Genomic DNA, 23,269 nt, shown 5'->3' with positions numbered 1-23,269 from the left:
TTATCATTTTGGTCCCTCTTCTTTGAACCTTTTCTAATTCCGCTATATCTTTTTTGATATGAAGACCAGAACTGCAAACAATGCTCAAGATGAAGTTGCACCATGGAGCAATACAGAGGCATTATAATAGTCTTATTTTCCATCCCTTTCCTAATAATTCCTAGCATCCTGTTTGCGTTTTTGGCCACTGCTGCACAGAAGGTTTCAGCATATTGTCTACAATTACACCTCGATCTTTTTCATGAGTGCTGGCTCCTAAGATGGATCCCAGCATTAGGTAACTATGATTTGGATTATTCTTCCCAATGTGCCTGACGTTGCATTTGTCCACATTAAATTTAATCTGCCATTTGGCTAAAGCAATAGAAATTCTTGAGTTGGAACTCTTTTCCTTGAACTCTTCCATATTGCACTGCTATTCAGAAATAATCACCAGAACTAACTGCTGTCTTAATTGTCCAATTGCCATTCCCAACATTTATTTGTATATTGTTATTCTGACTAAACTGAGCTTTTAACAAGTTGAACATATAAAATAGGTACCCAGAGGGTTCCTAATAAAAGCCTATTAAAGGAGCAAAGGCACCTACTTTCCTGTATATAGAATACTAGCGTAACAGCAAAAATAAGCACCTATAATTTAGGTTCAAGCACTGAAGCCAAAATAAGTGCTCATGCCTAATTGCTGGAGATGCAGGCGCATAACTTATAGAATTCTTTAAGTCATGAGCGTATATGTGAGTACTGCCCCTACTCTGCCCAAACTCCACCCATGTGTACACCTACCTGTAAAATATAAACTGTATCGAATATGTGCATATTTAGAGAAGAATGCTTAGGAGGAATTCTGGCAATTATGCATGTGCACGTGTTTGACATTATTCAAATGATGTATGCATGAAATGAGTGCTTAAATGTTAATACATACTTTATAGAAGTATCCCATACTATGATAAAATGGCAGGTTTTCCTTCAGCCATTTGTAAACTAATGCATCTGTATTTGGAGACTGGGTGTGAAAAAACATGGACAACTGTCTTCTTAGGGTGAGAGAGAGTGTGAGTGTGTGTGAGTGTTTGTGTGCCTGTCTGTCTGTCTCTCTCTCTCTCTTTGTACCTAGGCATACAGACAGGCAGAAATGGATGGAGCCTCTCCAATAGATACTATCGCTTGGCCAAAATGTGCCCAAAAGGGCCACTATGATTCATACAGTGTAATACTAAACCATTCAATGTTCTATAAATAATGAAGGGTGAATAATTAGCTGGAAGAGAATCCCTGGGAAATCTTCCCCAGACTATTTGTATCATTATGAGGAAGGTTCAATGAATAGTAACCAGACAAACTAAGGGGGAATGTGAGAAGTAAGAAACTGAATTTCTGGTTTTATCTCAGTACTATTTCTTGAATTATTGCAGTTCATAGAATTTACCAAACTAAATAACAATTTTATTAAATCCACAACAACACATTATTTGTGAAGTATGTATTTTCTATTTAATAGGCAAGTTATAACTAATAGAGATATAAGAAAGTTATTAATGAATAAAAGAAAAATGCATCTCAAAGATTTAACTACCATAGGATTAATCTTCCATATACTCCATAAGAAACAATAAATTGTGTCACAAAGGCAAAACTATAGAACAGGATGAAATATTTCTGGTTGTCTACCTGTCTGGGGTCTTCAAACCAAGAGCATACATATTATTATTTCAGCCTCTTGGGTAAAATCAAAGTTATATAGATGAAGGAAAAGATATTAAAAAAATTAATGAGCCATGGATAATAGAACACTACTGATAGCATATTAATTTGGAAGGCAGGTATTTCTGTTAAGTGTCAGACAGAGAATTAAAACAATATTCTGATTTCTTATGGCTATTTTATGACTAGTTTTGACTAGGTTAATCTTAAAAAATGACTAATACAGATTAAATTATTTATGGTCAAAATTTACATTCAATGATTTTTCGATATGTATTAGCAATTCACAACAGAAATGCTCAAAGAAATGCTTTTAAAACTGTTTAGGAGTTATGTTCCTTATTATAGAGGCCTATAAAGTTTTAAGGGCAATTCTAGAAAGGGCACTCAAATTTAGACACCAAACTGCACTCACTAGTTTATGGAACAGGCACATTTTCGTGTGTGATTGACGTCACAAATTGCCAGTTACAGGTGTATGTGCTAAGAGCTATTCTATAAAATTGGCATGCTAGTCGCATGCTCCCAGATTCTATATATGGCGACTAAAGTTGCAAGTGCAAATTTGGCAGTGCAGTCAAATTGCAAGCGCAAATTAATTATTTAACAAGCCAATGTGCTGAAAATTGTCCAATAAAGAGCAATTAAAGGCACCAATTGGCACTAATTATAATTTATGCAACTTTCTAAGTGTATTCTGTAAAGTGCTGTGCATAATTTCTAGTGTGTAGATCTATACAGGGGGCATGGTCATGGGATGGGCAAGTCATGTTCATTCCTAGAAACTGTGAACACTGTTACAGAATGTGCCCAGTCTGCATCTAATTAGGCATGGGCATTTGCACCAGGTTTTAGTTGCCACAAGTGGTCACACCTAAATTTAGTCATGGGTCCAGGAGCTACGCATATTCTATAGACCATGCTAAATGTTAGACATGGGTTATAGAATAGCGCTAGCTGTGGTTTTTTTTTTTGGCACCATATATAGAATCATCCATGGTGTGTATCAGCAAATGGATTATACCAATGGCAGAGTGCAGATGTGTCATGGTCTTTTCTGCCTAGCAATGAGCGCACCTTATAGAAAAGTATCAGAATCACATGAACAACTTCAAAAATTGAAGGTGGACAAAGCCATGGGACCGAACAGGATCATCCAGGATACTCAGAGAGGTTCTGGCAGGTCCTCTAAAAGATTTGTTTTATAAATCCTTGAAAACAGGGGAGGTTCCTTGGGATGGGAGAAGAGCTGATGTGGTCCCTCTTCACAAAAGTGGTGACAGAGAAGGATCACTTCGGTTATTGGAAATGTAATGGAAGCGATGCTACTGGAGTTGCAGTCAAAGCCAACTCCAGCCTATCCAAATCCGTCTTGTCATTTGCGGGACCCAGACCATAAAAGTCTGCCCAGCACTGTCCTCAGTTCTAGCTACTGAGGTTGCCATTGAAGCCCTTTTCCAGCTTATCCTAAACCAAATGGCCATACATAGACACAGACCTAAAAAGCCTACCTGGCACCAGCCTTAGTTCTTTACAGCCAGAGTAGCTGTCCAAGTGTCACTCACACATCCACCCTCTGCAGCCATTTAAGGTTTTCCTTTTAAATTTATTTTTGTTTTCTACTATCTGTTTTCTAAATAGAGTTCCTCTGTGTTCACCCCACCCCTTTTTGAATTCCATAACTGTTTTTGTCTCTACACCTCCCTCGGGACGGCATTCCAGGCATCAACGATCCTCTCCATGAAAAAGAATTTCCTGACATTACTCCTAAGTCTACCACCCTGCAAACTCAGCTCACGTCCTCTAATTTTACCATTTCCCTTTCTCTGGAAGAGAGGAGTTTCTATATTAATACATTTCAAGTATTTGAACGTCTGTATCATATCTCTCTGGTCCCTTCTTTCCTCTAGGCTATACATATTCAGTTCTTCCAGTCTCATCTCACACGTCTTATGGCACAAGCCCCGTATTTTCTTCTCAAATGTCTTATGGTGCATACAGAAATCATTCTTCACCCTAAGACTAATTCATTCAGCATGTGCACTTTTTAATACCCAATCCCTCAGACTACTGATTTGCTCACTGGTGAAATCTTGAATAGATTACTGCAAGTCACTTCTTAGAGGTTAACCCCAGCACCAACTATGGAGACTGCAGATTATACAGACCACAGCAGCAAAATTAATACACAGTGCAAACAAAGGGTTGAACACTGGCTCCCAGTCTTTCATATTGCCTTTAAAATCCTAGCATTGGACTATCAGGTTAGATACACTGACTCCCACTTCTTTCTATTGTTTCCTCACTCCATATACTCCCTTCATGTGCTCTTCATTCTGCCAATCAACATTTGTTTGCTACTCCATCAGGCTTATTTTCGAAAGAGAAGGACGCCCATCTTTCGACACAAATCGGAAGATGGGCATCCTTCTCAAAGGGTCGCCCAAATCAGCATAATCGAAAGCTGATTTTGGGCGTCCCCAACTGCTTTCCATCGCGGGGACAACCAAAGTTCCCAGGGGCGTGTTGGAGGCGTAGCAAAGGCGGGACTTGGGCATGCCTAACACATGTGCGTCCTCAACCCATAATCGAAAAACAGCGTCCCTGACGAGCACTTGGATGACTTTACTTCGTCCTTTTTTTGTTACGACCAAGCCACGAAAAGGTGCCCAAACTGACCAGATGACCACCGGAGGGAATCGGGGATGACCTCCCCTTATTCCCCCAGTGATCACTAACCCCCTCCCACCCTCATGTGGCATGTGAGGGGGACCAGTGCACTATGAATGCTGGCTCCCCACACAACCAAAGGGCTTGGATTTGGTAGTTTCTGAGATGGGCGTCCTCAGTTTCCATTATCGCCGAAAATCAGAAACGACCACGTCTAAGGACGACCATCTCTAAGGTCGATCTAAATTTACAGATTTGGGCGTCCCTGACCGTATTATCGAAACGAAAGATGGACGTCCATCTTGTTTCAATAATACGGACGTCCTCAGGAAAATTTGGGCGCCCCTTTCGATTATGCCCCTCCATGTGTACAAAATCAATCACATTTCACTAAATCATCCAGTTTCAGAGTCAATTCCCCAAAACACACTGATCAGAACTCTCTTTTAGTAAATTTAAAGTTATGTTAAAAAAACTACTATTTCTCCCTAGCTTTTCCTTCCAAGAATGATTGATTGTATTTGAAGTTAATGGATGCCATAGTTGCCCTGCTGCAGTAGTCCCACCTATGATAACACGTCTATACTACTCGCTCTTTCTCTACTGCACCCCTGCTGTTTTTATCTCACCATTACGAGACTTTCTCTCTTTCTCAAAACCTTTTATCACGACTAATGAGAGATATGACACAGGTCTATAAAATAATGAGTGGTATGGAATACTAGGTCTAGGGGGAATGCAATGAAGTATTAAAACAAACCAGAGGTGATTAGCTTAGATGCAGAACGTGCCTTTGACAGGGTATTATGGACATTTATGTTTGAGGCACTCAAATGGGTCAGAATTCAGGGGTGGTTTCTGCAGGCAGTTATAACGCTATATACAGACCCGCGGGCGAGACTTCTGGTAAATGGGGTAAGAACTGCAGAATTCTCGATAGGGAAGGGCACGAGACAGGGTTGTCCCCTGTCGCCGTTGCTCTTTCTTATTTCCCTGGAACCATTATTGTGCTCTATCAGGACTAACCCACAAATTAAGGGGATGAAGGTGGGTAAAGAAATAGTGAAGCTCTTGGCATATGCGGATGACCTGCTGCTCTTGGTGGATGACCCGCAGGCCTCGGTACTATGCTTGTTAGCGGAGATAAAAAGATATGGGGACCTATCGGGGTTTAGTTTAAACCTTTCAAAATCTCTAGCACTTCCTATACTAAACATAACTAAACAGAAGTGGGTAGGTCCTTTCCCTTTTAGTTGGGCAGATGGGCAGCTGAAATACCTAGGGGTGGTGGTCCCAGTCCAGATGCATGAATTGTACAGGGAGAATGTAATGCCATTGCTAGTAGAGACTAAACGCTTGCTGGAAATTTGGGGTTCTTGCCCTCTCTCCTTGGCGGGGCGCATTGCTCTATATAATATGATGATAGCCCCTAAGTGGCTGTACAAGTTTCAGATGCTGCCATTGTACTTGCGGGGGAGAGAGGAGAAGAAATTAAAAGTAATATTACAAAAGCTTTTGTGGAACAACAGGAGACCCCGAATAGCCTTAGATGTGTTATATAAACCCAAAGAGCAAGGGGGCATGGGGCTACTTAATGTTCATTATTTAACGATCTCTTGTACCATGAGGCATGTCAGAGACTGGCTTACAGGGACCCAGGATTTCACAAACACGTGTCTAGAGGCCTCCATGACACAGGAGGCACACCTGAGCTGCCTACTCCATACCACAAAAAAGAGACCAGTGGATACATCACCATTTAACTGTTTTGTGCTCTCGGCACGAGCAACGTGGAGATGGCTGTGTCACAGGCATGGGTTTTCCGCAGCTGCAACCCCTTTTATCTCTCTGATTTGAACCCTGACTTCCCAGATGGTACCTCCACAAAAGCGTTTGTACGCTGGAGACAGAAAGGAATATACTACCTCTATCAGCTGCTAGATGAAGAAGAACAGATTAAAGCCTTTGGAGACTTACAGAGGGAGTATGGAATTTCTAACTGTGATTTTTATGCATACACCCAGGTGAGACACTATGCCCACGCGTTAGGAGCATTTAATCTTAGTGAAGATGTACAAGATATTTTGTCTACAATGCTTACGTTAGGGGCTCAGAGTGTTGTGCTGCTGCGTTTCCATCATAGATCTCTCCTAGATACGACAGAGGACATTGACTACATTCAAATTGCAACAGACTGGGCGCAAGATCTGGGAACTACATTCACGGCTGAAATGCTACAGAGGTTTTTACTAGCTATTCAACACAGAACCCCTTTCATTAGACAGTGGGAGCAACAGTATAAGTTCGCGCTGCGAGCTTATATGGCACCGGCCACAGCGTTGAAAGCGGGCTTTGGAACAGGAACTTGCCTTAAATGCGGAGCAGCTGTGGCAATGCTGGGGCATATGTTCTGGCTCGGCCCGCTTATCTATCAGTTTTGGACACAGATTTTAACAGAGATGAGTTTATGCTGGAAGCGAAAAGTGGCTGCTCACCCACTGATCTTATTTGATAGCTTTGATCTGACAAAACCCATCCCTGCAGGTCTAGTAGGCTTCCTCCAGCGAGTAACAGTGGTTGGGAAAAAAGTGATTCTGCTTCAATGGAGAGAAGCCCTAGCCCACTCAAGAGAATTGTGGAGGACTAAAATGACAGAGCTTCTGAATTTAGAGCTCTGTGGGATAGCCATCTCGGCACGCAGAGACAGTGACGTGCTTGCATTTCAAAGAGTGTGGCAGAGATATTGGAATACACTTCAACCCACCATAAAACAACAGATACTGAACAAGTTAACCAGAATACGACAGCATTTAGAGTCACCTTCCTTTTCATGAGCTGACTGTTCTTTCATGTGTATTTTTAGGAGTTGAGGCAGGGGGGAAGAGGGGAGGGGAACAGGAACAAGGGAAGTACGAGGGGAAGGGGAGAGGGAATAGATGTAAGGCTTTTAGGATTACGTATTAAGATGGGGAATGAACCTGTGAAGTAGGGGTAATGGGGAAGAAAGGGGGGGAATGTTCTTAACAAAATATTTACTAATGTTTATTGTTCGACATACATGATTTTGCTTAGATATGTTGTTAAAGATATTTTTGAAACATGTGACTCTGTACTTTCTAATAAAAATGATTTAAACATAAAACAAACCAGAGAACTATTTCTTCATTCAAAGTGTAATTAAACTCTGGAATTCATTGCCAGAGAATGTGGTAAAAGCAGTTAGCTTAGCAGGGTTCTAGAAAGGTTTGGATAACTTCCTAAAAGAAAAGTCCATAAGCTATTGTTAAAAACCCTTTAGTGCCCAATGTTCCCATATGGCTTATTACAGGAACATTGGACACTAAAGGGTTAACATGAACTTGGGGAAAATCCACTGCTTATTTCTAGGATAAGAAGCATAAAATCTATTTTACTGTTTTGAGATCTTGCCAGGTATTTGAAACCTGGATTGACCACTGTTGGAAACAGGAAACTGGGCTTGATTGACCTTCGGTGTGTCCCAGAATGGCAACACTTATGTTCTTATGTCTGGAGGACAAGTCTGCTAAAAATGTTGGCCCCCTCCTACATCTCAAAGACTTGATTTTGTGCGTTTTTAACTTGTGGTTTGTTTGTTTTTTTAATGCCTATAATTCACTCTAGCTAATCTTAATAAATAGAAAATCAAAAACCCAGCCTTGCACCAGCTGTGTATAATTGGTGTTATCAAACTACCTCACATCCACTCAAGGTGGAGAAAAAAGCCTCAGCCTAGCCGCTCAACCAGCCTGACTTACATACTATAAGGTTTGAGCTCAGCTTCCCATCATATGGCTTAGGAAAAAAAACTCCATCATTTCACACATCAGCATCAACATTTATTCTCCAAATTGCTGTACCCGGTGTATAAATCTCAAATTTTCTCTAAACAGTGTGTGTGTCTCTCTTCTTCCTCAGATCAATTATTTGATAGTTCTTTGATAAAGTCAGTTTCACATATATAGTGTCAGTTCGTATTCAGCCCCGGTGTACCCTCCAGACAACACTTAGCTTTAAGTCCAATCGCTATGGCGCTCTGTTCCTATCAGTACCACCAGCTGTGCAACCCAACGACAGGGAGCCCCTCATTTCGCTATTGCTGTGTCAGGGGTTGTATCGCTCTCTTCTCATCTCCAGTACAAATATTTGATCCAGTGTTTACTCTGCTGCACCCTAGGAAAAAAAACCAAGCAGGTAACAATCGGCAGAATCCGACATCTTGGATATATAGGAGGGCAACTCTCTTCCCCGTCCGGTTGATTACGTCATTCAGTAGGTCACTCTTATCGATCATGTATCCGTTGGCCCGTTTACCACAGTCTACCGCTTTAAATCTCCAATCCTGTTAGAAAAATGCTGACCATTCAACTCGGACATTCAATCCATTTGGTTCTACTGAGTTGAAGAAATAGATCCATTTCTGTTCTCTTTGCCGTAATGCTTTACTCCAATCACCTCGTCCTTGGGATGGCTTCATCTGTCCCAAAACCATACAAGTCAGATTGTCAAATTGATGATGGTAAGTCTCACAATGGGTTACCATTGGTGCCTCATGCTTCCGCAATTTCAAGCAAGATCGATGTTCCATCAATCTAATTTTTAGGCTTCTAGTAGTCTGCCCTATATATAGTAAGCCGCAGGTACATTTGATGACATATTTAACACCTGCTGACTCACAAGTAGTGTTTGATCGCAAAACACATTTTCTTCTGTTGTTTGGTTGAATAAATTCCTCTCCTTCTATCATAATATGGCACACGGAACAGTGGCCACATCGCTTGTGATTGCCTATCTCACTTGACAACTTCTTCTCTGACCACAAATCATTCGGACTTAACAAGTCCCCTAAGTTACATCCTCTTTGATATGAAAATAAAATATTAGATCTTGCAAATGTGGGATGTGTCTTGAGCAGGTCAAAGTGTCTCCTCATGGCTTTCCATAATCTGGTTGTATTTGCATTGTATTTCAATACAAATGGAAGTATATCTTCACTTTGTTTAGTGGCTTTATATTCTAAGAGGGCTTCCCTAGGATTATATCTAGCCCTTCTGGCTGCTTTCTTAACAATGTGTCGAGGGTACCCCCGCAGCATCAACTTGGAAGCTAGTTGTTCAGTACGCTGTTTATAGTTCTGTTCTGAGGAGCAAATCCTTCTATAGCGCAAGAATTGTGCAAAAGGGATATTTTTCTTCATGTGCGGAGGGTGCATACTTGTAAAATATAACAGGGAGTTCCAATCTGTCGGTTTAGAGAACACCGTAGTATGGAACCCCTCAGCTGTTTTTTCTAACCGCAAATCTAGAAAGGTTATGTTCTGTTTATCGATGACCATCTCAAACTTAATTTGCGGATGACAGTTGTTAAGATAGCTCACGAATCTCTGTCATGCCCATCCACAAACAGAAGATGTCATCGATAAAACGCTTCCAGCAGTGGACATATTGAAAATATGTAGATTTATAAATCCATTTCTCCTCCAACCTTGCCATGAAGACGTTAGCCACTGTAGGGGCGAATGTAGCCCCCATTGCAATCCCCGGTTTCTGTTAAAAAAAATTTTTATCGAAGATAAAAAAAATTCTTCTTCATTGCTATGGCACTCAGTTTTACCAAGAAGTCAGTGGGAATCAAGTGTGGTCGAAAACGTTCCTCTAGAACTATAGTTATCACTTCTAGCACTTCATCCTGTGGTATGCTAGTATATAATGAGCACACGTCCAGAGTGACAAAAATACAATTATCCAAGTTCTCTGTGTCTACATTCTGTAGGATTTGCAGAAAATGGGTCGTGTCCTGAATGTACAATTTTATCAAACTCAAAAATGGCTGCAGGTGTTTATCAATAAATTTACACAAGCGTTCTAGCAACGAATCTCTTGCCGAGACAATAGGGCGACCTGGGGGTTGCTCTAAACGCTTATGTATTTTGGGCAGTAGGTAAAACAATGGAATCTTATTATACACAGCTGGTGCAAGGCTGGGTTTTTGATTTTCTGTTTTTTTTAAATGGCCAAAAAGGTAAACACAAAAGTATAAAACCTTGTTTGAATCGGAATGTTTGGGGAAAAAAAAAGTTAAGACATTTTTCTTTTGTTGAAAATGGGTATACTTCCTATTCGGATTTGGTATGTTTAATGCAAAACATCCAAACCTTGACTTATAGTGCAGGAGTAGCCTAGTGGTTAGTGCAGCGGCCTGAGAACCTGGGAAGTTGGGTTCGATTCCCATTGCAGCTCCTTGCAACTCTGGGCAAGTCACTTAATCCTCCATTGCCCCAGGTACAAAATAAGTACCTGTGTGTAATATATAAACTGCTTTGATTGTAACCAAAGAAAGGCAGTATGTCAAGTCCCAATCCCTTTCCCTTCCCTTAGACGCACTAAAATGCCCCTTCATTGTCTACTCCAGTCTTGAACGCCCTTTGTGCTGTTTTTTTCAAGCTATGTACTTCAACCCTCTTGTCCTTTGCTGCTCTTTTAAAAATCTGACAAGAAGAAAACCAAATAGACACGTGCCAAACCCTAAAGTCTGTTTGAAAAGGATTCCCTATATTACAGTGTGATTTAATAATTACAGTTGCATCATTATTCAGTGACTATAAAGTGGAATTCTACAGTTCAACTTAAATGGAAATTCTACTTGGCTATCCTGAAACAATGGGCCTTATTTAATAAAGGTGTCCATGAGGAAACAGAATGGGAAAAAAATCCTTTTTGAGTAAGATCCAAGGTTTTTCTTGTAAGTATCCAACCAGTATGCTACTAAAACACAACTTAAGATTTGGACTCATAATACCAGAATTTCAAAGCTATTATACAAATTAACTAAAATTTGTTAAATGATGGAACCCTCAAAATCATGAATCTATACAAACTATTGATTCAAATACAAATTTAATCAGGCTTGTTCAACAATACTGATTAAAGACAGTAATAGCAACTAAATATGAGACTATCTCAGTAAAAGGAGTCAGTTGCCCTAAAGGACTTCACTTCCAGCGGTCACTGTACTGACATCCTTTTAAATATACAACCTGAAGATTAGCGTTCATGCCCTCAAGCATTACATACTCGACATAGCCTGTAATGTATAACAGTTAAACATTTTTTACCTGCTACCCTCAGCAAACTTGCAAGACTCAAGAACTTTGCAGATTGTTTATAGTTTGTGGGACGCTCAGCAATACAATTCTTGATAAGACCGAGGCGATCTGTGCATAAACGAACTGTGGAAAAAAATAAAACTACATAGTTAGTAATCATTGGAAAAATGGTTGCATAGTAAATCATGATTTTTAAATCTTTATACTTTATTTTGTTAAATATGTACTATGTGAAATGTTTCGCTATGAATATTACTATTCTTTAAGGGGTCCTTTTACTAAGGCTCACTAACATGATTAGCGCACAGTAAAAGATAAGGTGCCCATTATATTCTAACATTAACTATGTAACTTGTATTCCATTAATACCTCAAGGTTCAAAGCGGACTCCAGTATGCAAAAAGCTGGATATTTCTAGGAATCACAAGCAAAAATCAGCAAGGTTTACATACACATTTCAAAAAAAAAGTCTTAGATAAAACTAATCTATACTAGTTATTAGATTGCAAAACAGATTTCTGGAATAAGTGAGTTTTTACATATTTCCGAAACTGAAAATAATTAGAAGTAGTAAGTAAAAAAGTTTGAACATCTTTACTAAGACGAGCTGCTTGGAAAAAAAAAAAAAAGACTATCTATGGGCATCTTATCATTTAGTGCACCTCAGTTAAAGGACCCCTAAGTGACCTGCTTAAACAACAAAAGTGCCTCTAGAACTGGAATAATGGTACAATCATTAATAGAGTGGACCCGACATGGGCCTTGTTTCAGCGCTCAACAGCGCCTGCCTCAGGGGTCAACTGCAATTAGTCTTTGCAGGTTTTAGAGCAGATTGTACCAAGCACTTGCAACCACTGTTGCCGAGATTCTGAGAAACCGCCTCTCTTTGTTTGCTGTCTAAACAACAAAGTGGACATATTCACAAAATAAAACAAACCTGAAACTATATTAGAACACTAACTATTTTTTTTAAAATAAAAAAATCTATTGTAAATATCCACCAAATATATGTTCTTTTTTTTTTTTATTAGAAACACTATGGGGTTCCTTTACTAAGGAGTGCAAACTGATTTAGTGCATGCTAAGTGCTAAGAAGCCTATGGTTTTAAAATGGGCTTCTTAGTATTTAGTTTGTGCTAATCATTAGTGCATGCTAAATCTATTATCGAACCTTAGTAAAAGGACCCCTATACTTGAACTACCAAACTATCAAATGGAAACATCAAAAGAGCTCATTAGCCTATATATTATGAAGTCAATTTTAAATATGCTTATAAAATCTCATCAGATTTAAAATTAACCTCATAATATACAGGTTAATGAGCCTTTTTGATGCCTCCATTTGATATGTTGGTATTTAGAGTGCAGTGTTTCTAATATGAAAGGCCTATGGGCTCATTTTCGAAAGAGAAGGACGTCCATCTTTCAACATAAATCGGAAGATGGATGTCCTTCTCCCAGGGACGTCCAAATCGATACATCGAAGCTCAATTTAGGATGTCCTCAACTGCACTCCATCTCAAGGATGGCCAAAGTTCAAAGGGGCGTGTGGGAGGTGTAGCGAAGGTGGGACTTGGGCGTGCCTAACACTTGGGCGTACTTGACCCATAATCGAAAAAACAAGGACATCACCCGGACCTGTTTTTCTTACGACTAAGGCACAAAAAGGTGCCTGAAATGACCAGATGACCACTGGAGATTAACTCCCCTTACTCCCCCTGTGGTCACCAACCCCCACCCACCCTCAAAAAACATCTTTCAAAATATTTTGTGCCAGCCTCAGATGTCATACTCAAGTCCATGACAGCAGTATGCAGGTCCCTGGAGCAGTTTTAGTGGGTACGGCAGTGCACTTCAGACAGGCGGACCCATACCCATCCACCCTCTACCTGTTACGTTTGTGGAAGAAACAGCGAGTCCTCCAAAAACCCACCACAAACCCACTGTACCCACCATCTAGGTGCTGCCCTTCACCCGTAAGGGCTATGGTAGTGGTGTACGGTTGTGGGTAGTGGGTTTTGGGGGGGGTTGTGGGGGGTTCAGCACACAAGGTAAGGGAGCTATGTTCCTGGGAGCAATTTATGAAGTTCACTGCAGTGCCCCCTAGGGTGCCCGGTTGGTGTCCTGGCATGTGAGGGGAACCAGTGCACTACAAATGCTGGCTCCTCCCACAACCAAATGGCTTGCATTTGGTCGTTTTTGACATGGACGTCTTTGGTTTCGAGAATCGCCGAAAATCAGAAACGTTAATGTCTAGGTACATCCAAATCTAGGGACGGTGAAATTTAAGGATTTGGACGTCCCTGATGGTGTCTTCGAAACGAAAGATGGACGTCCATCTTGTTTGGAAAATACGGGTTTCCCCGCCCCTGAATTTGGACGTTTTGCAAGGACGTCCAAATCGCAACTTGGACGTCCCTTTCGAAAATGCTCCTCCTATTACACCTGATTGTAATCTGCCTTTAGCTCGACAGAAAAAAGTATGAACCAAATCCAAATAAACATATATTTTGTGTATATTTAAAATTGTCAAGTGAGCTGTCCAACATGCAACCAGAAGCTAAATCCTTTCAATCACCCTTAAAGCGGCCAGCGTGAGAGCTCAGATACAGCATGTTAAGTGAAAGCAGGAAAATTCCCAGATCCAGTTCCTGATCAAAGAATAGCAAAAGGCTTGAGATAACATAGAACCTCATCCAATCCATCACTCAAGAAAACACAAAGGTACAGTTCATGTTTAATATGAATTTACTGTACTGCTTCTCATGAGCTAGCAAATAAATACAGTACACATACTAATCAATATAAGAAGGGAAAGAAACTTCAATTGCACAACAAGACAGAGTAGAGAAAACCAAGGATAGGAGAAACTACAATAAGAAAGATGGCAAACTCAGAAAGAGAGGAAACTCACATAAATAGCTACCTTTCTCTATCATCGTACTACCTCATTCATTTAAGGCCACAGTTGGTAATTCTGCAATCTTAGAAAATGTGTAGAGTCACAAATATAGGAGCTAATCTTAGGCACCAAAGGTTGCAGAAGACTTTGCTCTTCCATAACTCTGCTGATTAATATTCCCCAATACATTCCCCATCTTGCCTGGTTTTCCACTGTTAGTTAATGCTCCCCTTATATAACCTTTGTTCGCTTTATCTGTATCTTCACAATTTGTAATTTTCCTAATTTTCTGTAAGCCACATTGTGCCTGCATGTGTGGGAAAATGTGGGATGCAAATGAACCATCCTATATAATAATTCTCACCTCCAATGTTCTGAGGCTGCCTGGAACCGTGGGTCCCTCGGAGGTGGCCTGCTTCATGGAGTAGATAAAACTGACGTCATAACACCAAGACAGCTGAGCGAATTACATGAAGTGGCACGCGAACAAGAACAACAAAACAAGGCTCGAGCCTGTCTGCCAACCTCCCGAACCTCCCGCACACACTAATCGCCCTCACAAAACAAACCTGCCAATGACAGATCCACCCTCACAGAGTGCCGTCCCGAACCTGCCGCCCTCCAAGAAAAGAAGAAACAGCAACGGCCACAAAAACCAAGCAACCAACCAGACTGCCACCCTCACGGAGTGCTGTCCCGAATCTGCCGTACTCCTCAACAAAAAACCCAACCCGCTGAGCAGACTGACAGTCGACCTCCCGAACTTGCCGCGCTCATAAAAAAAAACAGCTGACATACTCCCGCCAGCAAGAACCAAACCTGCCTGCCAAAAAGCACCGTCCCGAACCTTCCGTACTCCTCAAAAATTAAAAAGCCAACCCGCTCTCCACACTGATGAGTCGCCCTATCGAACCTGCCGCGCTTATAAAGATTGGCGGCGTCTTTGATGGTGAGGTCAGAGCGGAGCATGACAAAAATGGCGGAGCTGACGGATGCACGAGGTGAGGAGCAATCTGGAGAGGCTGGAGGGAAGCAGTGCTTTGTCGAAATGGAGGACACCTCAGAGATGCAGAGCAGTGAGCAGACAGAGGAGCAGGGACAAGATTGAGCCTGCCCGCTCTTCAATGCTGCCGCCAACACCGGTGAGAGGGGGGTTGGCGATTTTGGAGGGGGGGCAACGTGCACATTGGAGGATTGGGGGGGAGGGAGGGGGGACTGGAACTCGGAGGGAGGACAGAGTGAAGGACACTGACAGAGGGAGGGAGGAAGCCATGGAAATCGGAGGGGAGGAAAGGGGGCCATGGGACTTGGAGGGGACACAGGGAGAGAGCGAGGGGGGGGAGGAAAACCTTGCTAGCACCCATTTCCTTTCTTACAGAAACGGGCCTTTTTTACTAGTAAATAAATAAATAATAGATTATAAATGGATATACAGTTTCGGTCATTACAAAAGCTTATAAGAGGGCACTGTATGCAGAATGTCAGTGGTTATTGAATGATAATTCAGAAGAAAATACTACTAGGATCACGTGTGTTCTTCTTTAGTCTACAAACTTTTTATAAGAAAGTTTAAAAAAAACAGAGAATGGATTTCTAAAACAGCATTATTTGTAGAAGCTACAGGGTAACAGCTTGTTAAATTCTCAGTAAAATCAGAGTAGTTCTACAAAAACGTATCACAATTTGAAATGCTACTAATGAACCACACAGCCAGATGCTGTTTTAACAAAATATGTCATGAAGTCAGGAAAGACCCTAATATTTTTTTAATTCCATGACTGAATTAATTAGAAAGCATGAAAGGAAATTACACTACCAAAACTATCAGATCTCTATCTAGAAATGAACAGTGAACTCTTCGAAATGTATTTGAGGGGAAAAACACACAGTAGGCTATCTCTCACATTAAACATTTGCTATTAGGGTCTAGATTTAAATACCAGCTAGTGGCATTAAACATCCCTTAACAGTTGTTGCTGTTAAACTACTTATAATGTTGTTATCAGCAATCTGTCTGCCTTCACATTATAAACTCAAATTTAATTAGATTCAATATTTCCAGATTTCCAGCTCTACTTGGCACACGACATATCAACCAGTTGATAACTGCTTTGTTTGTGTTACGAAGTGTTTTGTCAGCTATAACGCTGCAGTTTGATCATTCCCTGTAGCCAACAGCTTGGTTTTACAATAATGAAATACTACAGGAATTTGTTCCTTCATGGGATACCATTTTGATACACTGAGCAAACCAAGTTTGACTTCTCATCCAATGCAGCACAGCACACAACAGCAAATATTTGCTATTTATTTATTTACTAGTAAAAAAAAGGCCCGTTTCCGAGAGCAATGAAACGGGGGCATGCAAAGTTTTCATCGAAGTGTGTAAGTTTGAGAGTGAATGTGTGAGAGACAGAGTGAATGTGCGAGTGTGTGTGTGTGAGAGAGTGAGACTGTCTGTGTGAGAGTGTGTGTTCAAGACAGAGAGTGTGCCGCAGGGTCCCCCCTCCGTGTGTTGGCGTCCTTCCCGCTCCCCCCGTGTTTCCTTTTCCTATATCCTTCTCGTCCCCCTCCCCCTCCCAGCCTCAGGGTCGTGCCCCCCCCCCCCCGGCCTGCAGGATCGAGGGCCCTCTGGCGGTGTTTTTCTGCATCATAGTGTGTATGTTTGAGAGCGTGTGTGTGAGAGTGAGTGTGTGAGAGAGAGTGAATGTGCGAGTGTGTGTGTGACAGAGTGAGAGTGTGTGTGGAGTGCTTGTGCGAGAATGTGAGTGTGTGTGTGAGAGGGAATCCGAGCTTCAGGGTGTTGGCCCCCCTCCCTTGGCCTTTCAGGATGGTGGTCCCTCCGTCGGCCGGCGTTTTTCCCCCTCCCCCCCTCACCCTTCCCTCCTCGCAGGTTCAGGTTCGAGTGCCCCCCCTTCCAGTGCCTTTCAGGGTCGTGGCGCTCCCTCCGACTGAAACTGTCTCCCTTCCTGGCACGTTCAGGCAGGCAGGCTGGTTCCCTGCGTGTGTCCGACGTTCAGGCTGCCTGCCTTCGTCGCTCCCTCAGTGTCTCCGAGTTTGTGCGGGGCGATGGGAGTCTTGCGGAGTTGGGAAACGGCTGCCAAGGGGCAAGGGGAGTCAGATCGCGTGTCGCCGATGCTTGCGTCCCCGCCTGCCTCCCTCCGACGTTGTGCGGGCGGATGTTAGTCCTCCGGAGGTGGGAAATGTCCGCCGAGGGTCAGAGGGAGATAGCGTTTGGCCAATTGTCATAGCGCCGCCCTCGACGTCATGACGTTATGACGCGAGGGCAGGCCAGACACTCCAGGCCAAACCGGATATCTCTGGCGCCTCAAGTTTCCAGCTTGAGGCTTCATGGAACGTTGGAGGTGCCTTTTATTATATAGAGATTATTAGGATTTAGCTCATGTATTTTCAGTAGTAGGTCAAGGCAAGCTACACTTAGGTACACGTAGGCATCTCTTGCTCTGCAAAGGACTTACAATCTAATTTTGTTCCCGACGCGATGGAGAATTAAGTGATTCCCCTTTCATTATTTTTCCTCATGGTGATAGTTATTCCAAATAAAGAAAAACATTACTCCCATAGGGCCTGATTTTATAACATGATGCCTATATGCCTGTATAAAAAACAAAAAGAAGTCCAGAACCAACCTCAATAATGCACAAATGTTTCACCCAAGCTGGTGTAAATCTGTGCATGGACTCTATTCCCCTAATTCTATAATCTTAGTGCCTAAATGTGAGCACCATTTGCATGCTAAGATTAAAGAATACTAACGCTTTCACACATGAATGTAACATCCACACGCGTAAGTGCTACATGTATGCTCAGCAGTATTATATAATGTAAGCATGCCAGTCACCAGAGTGCATAAATGCAAGGGAGCATGAACAAGGGAAACCAAATGGGTAGGACATAGGTGTCTCAAATATTTACACACATAGTTTATAGAATACTAGTAAAAAAGGCCCATTTCTGAAATAAATGAAACGGGCGCTAGCAAGGTTTTCCTCGGAGTGTGTATGTTTGAGATAGTGTGTGTGAGAGTGACTGTATGAGAGAACGAGAGATTGAATGTGCGAGAGAGTGTGTGTGTGTGTGAGAGAGAGAGTGAGACTGGGTGTGTGTGTGTGAGATTGAGAGTGTGTGTGTGTGAGATTGAGAGTGTGTGCCACCCCCTCCCTCCCTTCGAGACCCAGGGTCGTCCCCTCCCTCCCTTCGAGTCCCAGGGTCGTCCCCTCCCTCCTTTCGAGTCCCAGGGTCGTCCCCTCCCTCCAAGTTCCAGGGTAGTCTCATCCCTCCCTCCTCCCTTCTCTCTCCCAGTTCCAGGGCCCCCCTCCCTCCCAGTTCCAGGGTCGTCAGGCGCAGCGAAGGGCGACTAAAATGATAGCGGGGATGGGACGACTTCCCTATGAAGAAAGACTAAGCAGGCTAGGGCTTTTCAGCTTGGAGAAGAGACGGCTGAGGGGAGACATGATAGAGGTATATAAAATAATGAGTGGAGTGGAACAGGTGGATGTGAAGCGTCTGTTCACGCTTTCCAAAAATACTAGGTCTAGGGGGCATGCGATGAAATTACAGTGTAGTAAATTTAAAACAAATAGGAGAAAATTATTCTTCACCCAACGCATAATTAAACTCTGGAATTTGTTGCCGGAGAACGTGGTGAAGGCGGTTAGCTTAGCAGAGTTTAAAAAGGGGTTAGATGGTTTCCTAAAGAACAAGTCCATAAACCACTACTAAATCCACAATTCCAGGAATAACATGTATAGAATGTATAGTCTTTCTTCATAGGGAAATCGTCCCATCCCCGCTATCATTTTAGTCGCCCTTCGCTGCAACTTTTCCAATTCTACTATATCTTTCTTGAGATGCAGCGACCAGAATTGAACACAATACTCAAGGTGCGGTTGCACCATGGAGCGATACAATGGCATTATAACATTCTCACACCTGTTTTCCATACCTTCCTAATAATACCCAACATTCTATTCGCTTTCCTAGCCGCAGCAGCACTCTGAGCAGAAGGTTTCAGTATATTATCGACGACGACACCCAGATCCCTTTCTTGGTCCGTAACTCCTAACGTGGAACTTTGCATGACGTAGCTATAATTCAGGTTCTTTTTTCCTACATGCATCACCTTGCACTTGCTCACATTAAACGTCATCTGCCATTTAGACGTCCAGTCTCCCAGTCTCGTAAGGTCCTTCTGTCATTTTTCACAATCCTGTCGCGAGTTAACGAATTTGAATAACTTTGTGTCATCAGCAAATTTAATTACCTCGCTAGTTACTCCCATCTCTAAATCATTTATAAATATATTAAAAAGCAGCGGTCCTAGCACAGACCCCTGAGGAACCCCACTAACTACCCTTCTCCATAGTGAATACTGCCCATTTAACCCCACTCTCTGTTTCCTATCCTTCAACCAGTTTTTAATCCACAATAGGACATTTCCTCCTATCCCATGACCCTCCAATTTCCTCTGTAGCCTTTCATGAGGTACCTTGTCAAACGCCTTTTGAAAATCCAGATGTACAATATCAACCGGCTCCCCTTTGTCCACATGTTTGTTTACTCCTTCAAAGAATTGAAATAAATTGGTCAGGCAAGATTTCCCCAAACAAAAGCCGTGCTGACTTGGTCTCAGTAATCCATGTCCTTGGATGTGCCCTGTAATTTTGTTTTTGATAATAGCCTCTACCATTTTCCCTGGCACCGATGTCAGACTCACCGGTCTATAATTTCCCGGATCTCCCCTGGAACCTTTTTTAAAAATCGGCGTTACATTGGCCACCCTCCAATCTTCTGGTACCATGCTCGATTTTAAGGATAAATTGCATATCATTAACAGTAGATCCGCAAGCTCATTTTTCAGTTCTATTAGTACTCTAGGATGAATGCCATTCGGTCCAGGAGATTTGCTACTCTTCAGTTTGCAGAACTGCCCCATTACGTCCTCCAGGTTTACTGTGAAGTCAGTAAGTTTCTCCGACTCGTCCGCTTGAAATGCCATTTCCGACACCAGTATCCCACCCAAATCTTCGTCAGTGAAGACCAAAGCAAAGAATTCATTCAATCTCTCCGCTATGTCTTTATCTTCCTTGATCGCCCCTTTTACCCCTCTGTCATCCAGCGGCCCAACCGATTCTCTTGCCGGCTTCCTGCTATTAATATACTGAAAAAAAAATGTTGATATGTTTTTTTGCCTCTAATGCTATCTTTTTTTCGTAATCCCTCTTGGCCTTCTTTATCTGCGCCTTGCATTTGCTTTGACACTCATGCTGCTTCTTGCTATTTAAATTAGGACGATTCCTTGTAAAACTGAATACAGACAAAACAAAATGTCTCTGGCTCGGTTTTTAAACAGCAACAATGCCTTGTCAAAATTTGACAATGGGGGTCACTAGTTTGTCTTTTAGAGCAGTCTCTAAAGATCCTGGGAGTTACAGACTTGGTGGAGCTGAGGGAGACAGAGAGGTACAAAGAGGAGACCTACAGGGATGTTGTAGAGAAGTCCCACCTCCAGTCTGGTAGCCCTTGTGCTACCTTGGAGGAGGGAGGTCTCCTAGAAGGAGAGAATCACCCTGGTGAAGTAAGAAGTACTCCTGTAGCCAGGACCTGCCCACCAGGGGATGTACTATCCTCTCGCACCGAGGATATGTCTCCAAGTGCTGACCAGGAGGGAAAGGTTAGGACAGTTGTTGTAGTTGGTGATTCGATCATTAGGCATATAGATAGCTGGGTGGCTGTTGGACGTGAGGATCGCCTGGTGACTTGCCTGCCTGGTGCGAAGGTGGCGGACCTCAAGCGTCACCTAGATAGGATTCTAGATAGTGCTGGGGAGGAGTCCGCTGTCTTGGTACACGTGGGTACCAATGACATAGGAAAATGTGGGAGAGAGGTTCTGGAAGCCAAATTTAGGCTCTTAGGTAGAAAGATCAAATCCAGATCCTCTGAAATGCTACCTGTTCCACGCGCAGGGCCCAAGAGACAGGCAGAGCTCCAGAGTCTCAATGCGTGGATGAGACGATGGTGCAGGGAGGAGGGTTTTAGATTTGTTAGAAACTGGGCAACATTCTGGGGAAGGGGGAGCCTATTCCGAAAGGATGGGCTCCACCTTAACCAGGGTGGGACCAGGCTGCTGGCATCGGCATTTAAAAAGGAGATAGACTACTACTACTACTACTATTTAGCATTTCTATAGCGCTACAAGGCATACGCAGCGCTGTACAAACATAGAAGAAAGACAGTCCCTGCTCAAAGAGCTTACAATCTAATAGACAAAAAATAAATAAAGTAAGCAAATCAAATCAATTAATGTGAACGGGAAGGAAGAGAGGAGGGTAGGTGGAGGCGAGTGGTTACAAGTGGTTACGAGTCAAAAGCAATGTTAAAGAGGTGGGTTTTCAGTCTAGATTTAAAGGTGGCCAAGGATGGGGCAAGACGTAGGGGCTCAGGAAGTTTATTCCAGGCGTAGGGTGCAGCGAGATAGAAGGCGCGAAGTCTGGAGTTGGCAGTAGTGGAGAAGGGAACAGATAAGAAGGATTTATCCATGGAGCGGAGTGCACGGGAAGGGGTGTAGGGAAGGACGAGTGTGGAGAGATACTGGGGAGCAGCAGAGTGAATACATTTATAGGTTAGTAGAAGAAGTTTGAACAGGATGCGAAAACGGATAGGGAGCCAGTGAAGGGTCTTGAGGAGAGGGGTAGTATGAGTAAAGCGACCCTGGCGGAAGATGAGACGGGCAGCAGAGTTTTGAACCGACTGGAGAGGGGAGAGGTGACTAAGTGGGAGGCCAGCAAGAAGCAGATTGCAGTAGTCTAAACGAGAGGTGACAAGGGTGTGGATGAGGGTTTTGGTAGAGTGCTCGGAAAGAAAGGGGCGGATTTTACGGATGTTGTAAAGAAAGAAACGACAGGTCTTGGCGGTCTGCTGGATATGAGCAGAGAAGGAGAGAGAAGAGTCAAAGATGACCCCAAGGTTTCGAGCTGAGGAGACAGGGAGAATGAGAGAGCCATCAACAGAAACAGAAAACGGGGGGAGCGGGGAGGTGGGTTTGGGGGGGAAAATGAGAAGCTCGGTTTTGGTCATATTTAATTTCAGGTGGCGTTGAGACATCCAGGCAGCAATGTCAGACAAGCACGCTGAAACTTTGGTTTGGATGCAAGGTGAGATATCAGGGGTAGAAAGGTAGATTTGGGAGTCATCAGCATAGAGGTGGTAGGAAAAGCCATGGGATGAGATTAATGAACCAAGGGAAGAAGTGTAGATAGAAAAGAGGAGGGGACCAAGAACAGAACCCTGAGGTACACCGACAGGCAGAGGGATAGAAGTAGAAGAGGATCCACCAGAGTGAACACTAAAGGTGCGGAGGGAGAGGTAGGAAGAGAACCAGGAAAGGACAGAGCCCTGGAATCCAAGTGAGGACAGGGTATCGAGAAGTATGCTGTGATCGACAGTGTCAAAAGCAGCGGAAAGATCAAGAAGAATGAGGATGGAATATTGACCTCTGGATTTAGCCAGTAATAGGTCATTGGAGACTTTAGTAAGCGCAGTTTCAGTTGAGTGGAGAGGGCGAAAACCAGATTGTAATGGGTCAAGAATAGCATGTGAGGAGAGAAAATCAAGGCAGCGGCGGTGAACAGCACGCTCAAGTAATTTGGAGAGAAAAGGAAGGAGGGAGATGGGTCGGTAATTAGAGGGACAAGTAGGGTCAAGTGAAGGCTTCTTAAGGAGAGGTGTGACCACAGCATGTTTAAAGGAAGCAGGGACAGTCGCAGTGGAAAGTGAGAGGTTGAGAATGTGACAGATAAAAGGAATAAGAGTAGGAGAGATGGCATTAAGAAGGTGGGTGGGAATGG

The 23,269-nt window shown here is 42.8% G+C and overlaps 1 protein-coding gene across 1 annotated transcript in view; it reads right to left on the bottom strand.

The window, feature by feature from the left end:
* NBAS (NBAS subunit of NRZ tethering complex) overlaps nucleotides 1-23,269 on the bottom strand; it is an 892,343-nt gene that overhangs the window by 498,099 nt on the left and 370,975 nt on the right. Inside the window, exon 32 of the mRNA XM_030198850.1 lies at nucleotides 11,510-11,623. Within this exon, the coding sequence (XP_030054710.1) occupies nucleotides 11,510-11,623 (114 nt within the window). The remainder of the gene's footprint in view (nucleotides 1-11,509; nucleotides 11,624-23,269) is intronic.

Source organism: Microcaecilia unicolor, chromosome 3 (genome assembly GCF_901765095.1).
Source record: "Microcaecilia unicolor chromosome 3, aMicUni1.1, whole genome shotgun sequence".
Lineage (NCBI taxonomy): Eukaryota > Metazoa > Chordata > Amphibia > Gymnophiona > Siphonopidae > Microcaecilia > Microcaecilia unicolor.
The sequence above is the reverse complement of the archived record's forward strand: the minus strand, read 5'-3'. Positions and strand labels throughout refer to the sequence as shown.